The 10,688-nt window shown below is 37.1% G+C and overlaps 1 protein-coding gene and 1 long non-coding RNA gene across 4 annotated transcripts in view; one reads left to right on the top strand and one right to left on the bottom strand.

The window, feature by feature from the left end:
- Positions 1–324: 324 nt before the first annotated feature.
- MGAT4A (alpha-1,3-mannosyl-glycoprotein 4-beta-N-acetylglucosaminyltransferase A) overlaps positions 325–10,688 on the bottom strand; it is a 117,080-nt gene continuing 106,716 nt past the window's right edge. For 2 of the 3 annotated variants that reach the window (XM_081484535.1, XM_081484534.1), the window contains 2 exons: positions 7,536–7,648; positions 7,299–7,393 (listed from right to left, as the gene is read on the bottom strand). In XM_081484535.1, the coding sequence (XP_081340661.1) occupies positions 7,367–7,393; positions 7,536–7,648 (140 nt within the window). In that variant the 3' untranslated portion in view covers positions 7,299–7,366. Of the gene's footprint in view, positions 4,103–7,288; positions 7,394–7,535; positions 7,649–10,688 lie in introns of those variants that run through there. The other variant, XR_014051894.1, reaches the window with a different exon arrangement.
- Positions 1,092–8,833, top strand: LOC145503913 (uncharacterized). Its single transcript, XR_014051900.1, has 3 exons — positions 1,092–1,275; positions 7,545–7,677; positions 8,567–8,833. It is a non-coding gene; the product is annotated as an uncharacterized LOC145503913 (long non-coding RNA).

The following is a 10,688-nucleotide window of genomic DNA, read 5'->3' as shown; positions in this document are numbered from 1 at the left end:
AATCACTGAACTGCAGGCTGTAAATGTCACTAGTAGCCATTATTTATGAAAAAAAGAAATACCCAACCAACAAAATGTAGTAGATTGAAGAGGCCCCCAGAAGCTGTTCTTACTCCGGGAATTCTATAGCATACATAAGGTATGAGTGAGCCGCTGTATAACACTGCTAATCATGGTCTTAACAACTAAAGCTTTTTTCTTTCTTTAAAGACTTTCCAAACCACACAAATCTACTATTGTTTTCTAACTGAAAATAGTCCCAGTAAGCTATTATTATATATTAGTGTTAAACAAAACTATAATAATAAAAAAGCTTGGTACTCATGAAGTTTTACCTGTTTTTTATTAGAAGGAGTCTTGAATTCAACATGGCTTTTTAAACTTCTTTATTTCAAATACACATGAACGGTCGTGGCACAGAGAAACAGTGATGAAGGCACAGTCAACGGGACCAGTTATCAGGTTTTCGGTTTTAGCAGCAAATTTGAAAATAAATAATCTGCCTTTGAAAATCCAACAGGACCTAAAACATTACTACAGTTGTTACCAAAAAATCTGACCAATGAAGATGTTAGAAGGAAAATATGTACAATATATTTCAGGGAAAAAAAAAAACATTGGTACAACCTGGAAAAGCAGTTCTTCAGGCAGCAGCTCCCAGGGCTGCTTCCAGAAACACCCCCAATCACAAAGACAGCCTTTCCAAACGAAGTTTGTTCTCAAGGAGAAATGCTTTAGTCTTTCATTCCATGAATGAAACAATGGTTACATTTAATCACCTGATTTCTAAAATCTTTCTTAGAAAACACGACCAACTACACTGAAAATGTCAAATCTGCTGGCAGTGCATCTTACAGTACTGTTGATACCGGTCATCATTAAGGCTCAGAGACTATGTCTTCAACAGGTATTTTCACCCAAATTTCAGCAAACTGAGCATTTTGAACAAATAATGGAATGCTTATCAAACTCAAGTACCAAATCTTTGATTCCAGGGCAATTTGCTAATCACTAATGCTCTGAATTAAACAGCCTTCCTTCAGTCCAAGAGTATGGAATGTTCCCCACAACAGACAATCCTCATTCTAGAACAGTTTTAGCACCACAGTTCCTAATGTTTTTCCACACAAAGTGTTTCCAGTCCAACACTCAGTTTACATTTTTTGAATGACATCTAAATTCTCCACTCACATACTCTGAAGCTCCAGCCCTTTCTGGTTTGTTCCTCTGGAAATGCTCTAGCTAGCACCCTAACAGGTGAAGCGGGTGTTTCAGGTAAGAAGAGTCAAGTTTCTGTATAGATATTGATGATAAAAAAAAAAATGCCTTTTTTTTTTTTTAGTAATACTCTTGTAGTCGTCTCTTCAGCACTGTAGGTTCACGTGCATTGAAGAAATAAAGGAAGCATATCAGATATGCCATATATATGTTAACAATAATTAAAGATAGACAATTCTCAAGCTAAATCTCACACACTATAAACACTGCTCCATAGCTTGGAAATGTTTCCTTTTCTTTAGGACTTCAGATAGGATTATGACTCAAATCTTTGACTTTCTGATAACTTTAGCCTCTCATTTTCTTTTCATTCAATGTTTCTTATATCAGGGCTATGGCAATATAGTCAAGCACAAAAAATATGGATAAACCAAAATTAAACCAGCAATTAACAGTTTGGGAACAGAAGTATTTTGGAAAATATATGTGAATTACAAAAGTTTGTTTAGCACATATAGGATTTGATCTGTGCTTAGATTATAAAGTAATACAGAGTAGATTATTTGATCTCTAAACAAAGGCATACTTTTTTTTCCTCTTACTAGCTTATTTCAAATACCATTGTTCATTCTTAATAATAACTGACAGGGTCAGAACAGTCAAAATCAACATAAAGTGACACTGATTTCAGGAAAAATATGCCTTACTGGATCCTGCTCCTGTGATGTCACGCTAGCAGTTCCTTTATGAAACGTGCTACTAAGCTGCTGCAAGTTTTTGCCAACAACCTTCCAATGAAAATTAAGGAGAGAATCCCAGATGAGACTTGGGTATATAATCTGGTAGGGCAAGACTTGATTCATGTGTTTATCAAGAAATAACCCAACTACGTGTAAAAAAAAATGAAACTAGAACACTTACACCATACAGAAGAAATAAACTCAAAATGGATTAAAGATTTAAATGTAAGGCCAGAAACCATAAAGCTTTTACAGGAAAGCATACATGGTACACTCTTTGACATACATCACAGCAAGATTCTCCATGACCCACCTCCTAGAGTAACAGAAATAAAAACAAAAGTAAACAAATGAGACTTAATTAAAAGCTTTTATATGGCAAAGGAAACAATAAACAAGAGACAACCCTCAGAATGGAAGAAAACAAAACAAGTGACAAAGGATTAATCTCCAAAATATACAAGCAGCTCATGCAGCTCAAAACCAGAAGAACAACCCAATCAAAACACAGACGGATGACCTAAACAGACATTTCTCAGAAGACATACAGATGGCCAACAAACATGAAAAGATGCTCAATATAGCTGATTATTAATGCAAATCAGAACTACATGGAAGTTATCACCTCATGCCAGTCAGAATGGTCATCAGTAAAAAACCTACAATGAATGCTGGAGAAGATCTGGAGAAAAGGGAACCCTCTCGCACTGTTGGTGGGAATGTAAATTGATACAGCCAGTATGACGATTCCTTAAAAAAACTGGGAATAGAACTACCACATGACCCAACAATCCCACTACTGGGCATATAGCCTGAGAAAACCATAAATGAAAGAGACACATGTAACCCCAATGTTCATTGCAGCACTTTTTACAATAGCTAGGACATGGAAGCAACTTAGATGTCCATCAACAGATGAATGGATAAAGAAATTGTACATATATACAGTGGAATACTACTCAGCTATTAAATAAAAAAGTATGCATGTGAGTCAGTCCTAGAGATGGATGAACCTAGAGCCTATTATACAGAGTGAAGTAAGTCAAAAAGAGAGAGACAAATATTGTATATTAACGCATGCATATGGAATCTAGAATGATGGTACTGATGATCCTATGTGCAGGACAGCAATGGAGATGCAGCCATAGAGAACAGAGCTGTGGACACAATTGGGGAAGGAGAGGTGGGACAGATTGAGAGAATATGGAAACATATACATTATGGAACATATACATATATGGAAACATATACATTACCATACGTAAAACAGCAAGTGAGAATTTGCTGTATGACTCAGGAAACTCAACCCAGTGCTCTGTGACAACCTAGGAGGGTGGGATAGATTGGGAGGGGGTTTCAGAAGGGAGGGAACATATGTATACCTGTGGCTGATTCATGCTGATGTATGGCAGAAACCAACACAATATTGTGAGGCAGTAATCCTCCAATTTAAAAAATAAAAATAAAAGAACATACCAGAAGGAATCAAGTAGGAAGACTTTTCTGCTTCACCTCTTTCAAATATCATATTCATTTCCTATTGCTGCATTAAATCATGGCAAATTTAAAAGCTTAAGACAACACCCATTTATTATCTCACAGCTCTGTAGGCCAGAAGTCCAGGCAGACAGGACTGCGCTCTCTGCTCAAGGTCTCACAAGGCTGTAATCCAGGTGCTGGCGGGTACCGGGCTCTTGGCTGCTGAAGCAGAGTCCATCTGCAGACTCCTTCAGATTGTTGGCTGAGTTCAGTTCCTGTGGCTGCAGGACTGCAGTTTCCATTCCCTTGGCTGCCAGCTGGGGCCTCTCAGCTCCTTAAGAGGCATTTCTCCTCATGTGGCTGCCCCCACCTGAAATCAGCCAGGGGGTCTCAAGTCCTCCTGCTTTGAATCTCTGACTTCTGCTGACAGCCTGAGAAAACTCAGGGCCCACATGATTTGGTTAGCTGTTCCCCGATAATCTCCCTGTTGCTGTACAACATAAATATGGATCATACTCACAGGTTTCACATACACTCAAAATCTACAAAGTCACTGAGGGTCATCCACAGAAGTCTGGCTGCTACAAAAACACACTGCTATTAATTAGAGTAATCTTTCCAAATATCTTGTTTGCATATAATCACACTTGGGTTCGAGGACAGCACTGTTGGCAGACAATGTTTTCATTACTAGGATACATTTAAGAGAAGACTTCACAGCATTGCTGAAGTTTTTTTAATTATTTACTGATGCAACTGTTGATCTAAAAAGCTATAAAAGACATCTCCAACGTTGAATTAACCTATACATACATGCCTAGAGCCTGCATGCTAAATAATCCACGTGCATTCATGTTTTCCAAAGCTTGTCAATCACAAGCTTTGGAACCTCAACCCCAAGTTGTAGATCTTACTGGACTCCAATAGCAGAGACAGTGAATGCCATAAAGAATGCATGAGACTGAGAGCAAAGAATTTAGAACTGGATCTCAGAAACCTGTAAATAGGTCCTCAACTTTCTCTTCTCCCCACAAATACTCATCATTTACACTATGATATATTCTGCATGTCTGCTTTTAGCTTCATGATTGCAACTCATTATTCTGGATTCTAAAATGTTCATATTAGCACTCTTGACACAGTGATGTCCTATAGAATTTTCTGGGATGATGGAGATATTCTATATCTGTGCTGTTTGATCCAGTGGCCACTAGCCATAGGGAGAGCCAGTGTGACTACAGAGCTGAATGTTTTATTAATTTAAGTAGCTTCCTGGTGTCCAGTGGCTACTGTAGAGGACAGCAGAGCTCCAGAGACATCATGCCATAGATACACAGAAAAGTAAAATTAGTCCCACCACTTGACACACTTTTCCCCACTCACTCTTTGGGCAAAAGTGGTTCAGCATCCATTCAAGGTCAAGTATTTACTTTCTCTCTTGTTTCAGGTTCCCTAATCTTCTGTCCCAGTACTTCAGTCCCTAACTTGATTCTTAAGGGCAACCACTAGAGTTGCCTGTTCTTGGCAAGCTTCTAATTGTCTAGTGGAAATCAGGGGAGGAGAGCTCAGCAAACAGGAGGCTCACAGACACCTGTACAGCAGGGGACAGACAGGAAGCACGATGTACACGCTTGCCCACAGGAGCTTGATGTTTGGTCAGTGAGTACATGTCTGTGCACACACACACCCCACAGAAACTAGACAGTTGAGACTGTGTGTGTGTGTGTGTACGTGCAAGTGTGTGGCAAGGACAGCAGGTGAAGAGAGTTCAGGAAAAGGAAGAGGAGTGTGGGCTGGAAGAGTTGGTCCCCTCCCCCAGACCCTGCCTGGGTACCTGCCACGTGTCAGGCAGTGTTCTGGGCTCAATGAGGCACTGGTAACAAATTCACAGGGAGGAAGGTGTGCACAAGTGAGTCCTTGAAAGATAAGATGTGGCTAAAACTCTTCTCAGGAACAGGAGGGGTGAGCTAATAAGGGGAGACTGAGGGTGAAAACAGGGCAGAGCTGCCTGGATAAGGCTCAGTCTCAAGACATACACCCTGACAAAGGACCAGGAACTGCAGTTACTGTCACCTCTCTGGACTCTCAGAGCATGGCTTTTCTTCCTCAAGTCAGAGTCGGCTACTTGGGAAGCAGAGAAACAAGGGAGTTCTAAACCCACCTCCAGATATTTACCTCCTGACACTTAGTTGTTAGAGCAGCAATTTAGTATGTGAAGCTGGTTCCAATGTTTTATAATGAGAGGCTATGCTTTTCCAGTGAAATTTCCCTGCCAGGCACTGGGCCAAGGAGAGTTGGGAAGAAAAGGTAAATTAAAGAAAATACGAAGTAAATTTTAAAAACTTTGAGGAAAATGTTTAACTGGACTTTGACATAAAAATAATCATTGTTGGCAACTTTTTAATCAAGAACCATTCAAGTAATGGAAAAAATTGTACCCTATCTGTGTTTTCCAGAAATAAGGCTGTTTGAAAGCTATTTGTTCAGCCTACTGGGTACAGGTGACACTTCTCCAAGCTAAAGGCAACCAGCTAGAACCTCCAGTGCCCAAGGCCTTGGCCATGGGCTCTTCTGAAAGCCCAGAGGATTTAACCTCTGCACACCTGTAACCGCCTGCAACCCACCTGAGGACACTACCGTGGTTGGGAACTGATGTGGATAATTCATAATTTTGTAAAAGACTTCTGTTAAGATCACTGACTGCTAAGGCTGATAATATTTTTGTCTACAGAAGTGACATCATGTGGAATTGCAGGTTTAAGAGTAATAAATACTCTTTGGATGTGAATTTACTTACAAGTTCATATTGCAACAGAGTAAATTATTTTGAAAAACATACACCTGTTACAATACCTTTCACCAAAAACCCACCATTACAATTAACATTTTTCTTTAAAATTAAACCAATTGTGACTCATACAACAGCATTACCTAGAAAACATTTTGTCAGAACTCAGAATGAGTGCAGATAGAAAAGCATCAAGAGAAAATGCATCTAATTCATGGATTTTAGACAAAGATTAATACAGAAAGAAGAGTTTGTCATTTTACATATCAGAGGAAATGTAATGACTTCAGTGTATAGTAATTTGGGTTGAAATGCATTACCCTTGCACATTAAAATTTATCAGACTGATTTTTTGTGGCTATACACCATACATAGTATAGTAAAATAACCCTCAAGAAGGACAATGGTCTTTAAAATCCTGGCTTTAAGGAATGACAAACGGCTTTGAAAATATTTTGCTCAGAATCATTGTAATTATAAAAGTACTTCAGTTAGGAAATCAATCTAGAATCATTCTTAAATGGCAGTGCATTTGAAAAATGGCATTAACTTGTAATGTTTGCATTTCCAAAGAAAAATATAGAAAGAACTTAAAAAAGCAAGGTAACTGGTTTTCAAAAAAAGTATTGATTCAAAAATTTACTGCACAAAAATATGTACTTCTTAAGTGTTTCTAATAAATTAACTCCATAACATTTTATGTATATTTATATATTTATATATATATATATATAATCCCTGATCATCTATAAAAGAGGGTCTATAATACTAAAATAAATGAACTTCAAAACTACCCCCTTCATAAAATGTATTTAACATTAATTTTTCTCAAATTTAATCAATGTAACAATATGTACAACTCTTATGTATTAGTATAATACCAAAATAGTACAAGTCATATTAACAGGCTGCCATAACTGTAAAACGTTTGAGTTGAGTTAAAACTGGAGGACAGCTTAGATTCAAATGAATACAATTATCCGTGGGAGATTCATTTTCCAAGTGGAAATATGACAATCATTTTATCTACAGTAGATTTCACAAGAGGTAGAATTCAAGTTACCAAAAAAAGGTACGTGCTCAGCTGTCTTTAATCAACAAATTCACAGGGGAAAAAATGTGTTGGTTTCCTAGGAGATGGTCAGTTTGTGACTTTTTTAATATGGATCTGAAATACAAGATAGTGAACAGCATGATATGGCAATCAATTTTCAATTCGAAAAAGATCTTAAGTATGAAATCTAAATGTTGTAAAAAAAAAAAAAAATGTAGAATCTAAGCTGTTTCACTGATTTAATGTATTGTCTTACCTCATTAAGAATGGCCCAAACAGCAGAATTCTGAATAACTGAAAGTCGGAAGGCTGAAATGGGATTTAGGTTGGGATCCACCATCCCTTCTGCAACACCGTTTTCAAATTTCCCTGCAAAGAAAAAATCAACACTCGTTGGGGTAAGACCGAAACAAGCACACATAAACTATCACTGACTTAAAGCAGGGAAGGAAAACACCAAAATATTTCCAGTAGATGTTTTTACACAAAGGATGGGTGAATTTTTGTTTTCTTCCTACTACCTTTATTCCAGGTTTAAATTTTTCACGAAGTAGTACATGCTTTAAAACATGAGCAGCAACCTATTTAACAGGCAGAGCTATACATTTTCTTATTGCAAATTTTTAAAGAGTAAATATATTTATTCTGACATCAACTAACACAAGTTTTTAGTAAAATATGACTTAGAAGCCTTACAAAACATACTCCTTAGCATCCCTCAGTCTACTTTGAGGATTGAGTCAATAGTAACAAATTTCACTGCTTTAATTAGACACACACACAATGGTTGGCCTTGAGTGATTTCCAAGGTCAAATCTAGGAGGAATTAAGATATGATACATCCTCAAGGCAGGTCTAATATAAAACTCCATTATAAATGACAAGCTGATAAAGCTCTCCTGTAAGGATAAGGACCAAGACCTTCTAGAAAAGGTAACAAGCTCTCTACTCTACTTTTCTTGCTGCGAGGAAACAGCAAAGAAAGAAAACAGAAAAACTGTTGAAAAAGTGTCAGAAAAATGGTTGTTCCAAGTCACACTGCTCTAAGCCAGAGATTGGCAAACTTCCTAAAAATAGCAGATAGTAAATATTTTAGGCTTTGTGGGTCAAGAGGGCATTTGAGAATATCACACAGGTACTCAAATAGGAAAAGAAAAAAACTAATTTCCATAAAATTTTTATTGGTGAAATTCAAAATTTCAACTAAGTATTTTATCTTTTATGTTTTATTTATTTTGAAATTCAAAATAACTCAGTATCTTTTTTTTTTTTTTTTTGCTAATACAGGTGTACTAAGGAGAATGTAATTCCTTTTGGAGGAATTCAAATCAACTGGGACTCAAATTCAATGTTCCTTCTCAAAATTGATCACAAATATTCATCTGTTAATGTGGATCTATAATGAGGCTTCTTTTTACAAAGAGATTTTTCAATTTAAAATATTTTTCTCCATCCATATTTATTTACTATTAAACATTTATGCAACACTCTTTGGTAAAGTAAAAAATGTCCTGAAATAATTTGTATAGCATTAAAAGATATGGCTTATCCATTGACTTTTTAAAAAAATTTTTATTTTAGAGTATAGCTGATAAACAATGTTGTGATATCTTCAGGTGCACAGCAAAGGGACTCAGCCATACATATACATGTATCCATTCTCCCCCAAACTCTCCTCCCCTCCAAACTGCCACATAATATATGAGATTTTTGATATATCTTGAAGGTTTCTTTTCAGCCTAGATAAGATACTGCCAAATAATGTTATTAATCCATAAGCACAAGATTTAATGGACCATATCCATGACTTGGAAGGTATCAAATTCTACTAAGAGTCTTTTCTTCAATAGATATCTACCTTATCATAACATTACAGATGAATTACTTTCAACCAAAGGTTAGGTGGAACTTCCTCAATTAGCTTGATATTTCTTGTAGTTTGGTGTCACCAAAGTGACTTGAATGCAATGTAAGTTTTGCACATAAGCACTGTTTTATTTTAATAATTCTAGGTTGAATTCACTAAGAAACATTATCAGGTCTGAAGCAAAAACTAATTTTCAAAAAGATAACAGTAGTTGAAGGCACTCAAAAACTTTCTCACTTGGAAAATTTTCAATTCTTATTCAAGAGCTTAAAAATAAATAAATAAAATTTTATCCCTGCTAAGCCCCAGAACTGCTGTTTGGTAGGGAAAGTCAATATTCAGTTCTTATTTCTGACAAAAATTCACAGAACTGATGTTGATGAAGTCAATGAGTGAATAAAATTCACTGGCAATACTACTAGTTCAATGAATTAATCATACACGACAGATACAAACACTCTATAAAGCATCTACTAAGTCACCTCAGTCGTGTCCCACTCTGTGCAACCCCATAGACAGCAGCCCACCAGGCTAAGCCGTCCCTGGGATTCTCCAGGCAAGAACACTGGAGTGGGTTGCCATTTCCTTCTCCAATGCATGAAAGTGAAAGTGAAGTCGCTCAGTCGTGTCCGACTCTTTGCTACCCCATGGACTGCAGCCTACCAGGCTCCTCCATCCATGGGATTATCCAGGCAAGAGTACTGGAGAGGGGTGCCATTGCCTTCTCCTGTAAAGCATCTATTGACACATAATAAGATAACCATAGGCCTGAAACACCTTACGGTTTAAAAAAAATTTCCTTTTTATATTGGAGTAGAGCTGATTAACAATGTTGTGATAGTTTCAGATGCACAGCAGAACAGCTCAGCCATATATATATACATGCATCCATTCTCTCCCAAACTCCCCTCCCATCCAGGTTGCCATGTAACATTGAGCAGAGTTCCATATGCAATACAGTGGGTCCTTGTTGGTTATCCATTTTAAATACAGCAGTAAACACTTAGTTTTGCAAGCTTTGTAACTCTGTCCATGAAACCCTTCTCCTACACAAGTATTATTTCACCACCATTCACTGTAACACATCCTAGCAGATTCCGCTTCAGGTTGTACAAATTTTGTGTCTTCTCAACTTGTTTGAAAACGTTCTTGCCTGCACTTGTTCTCTACAGGCTATTCGCAGAGGCCAATTTTTCAGTCACTTCAAACCTGGCATTGACTCCAAATAACAACAAGGCAGTAGTTGTTAACAGATAAGGCAGTAGTATCTGTCAACTCAAGCCAAAAAAAAACTACTCAAATAATTTGCTTGCCTTTTGATTACTGATATTGCTCTCAAGGTCCCCAACTCCTCAATCAAAAGTTATTACTGAAAGTCTAATGGTCTGAAATAAGATTATTTTCTCTGTACATGTATCTCTGGCTGTTATAGCCAAACAGTGGTGAATGGTTTTCTTGCTTGCTAACATGTTAACCACTTTGGTTACAGCCTCATTAGAATCTTTTATTTTTGTGAAGAAACTCTCAGTGAGGAGATATATT

The sequence above is a fragment of the Giraffa tippelskirchi genome, chromosome 4, assembly GCF_054371585.1.
Source record: "Giraffa tippelskirchi isolate mGirTip1 chromosome 4, T2T-mGirTip1v1.2.pri, whole genome shotgun sequence".
Lineage (NCBI taxonomy): Eukaryota > Metazoa > Chordata > Mammalia > Artiodactyla > Giraffidae > Giraffa > Giraffa tippelskirchi.
This window is presented reverse-complemented; position numbering and strand designations above follow the sequence as displayed.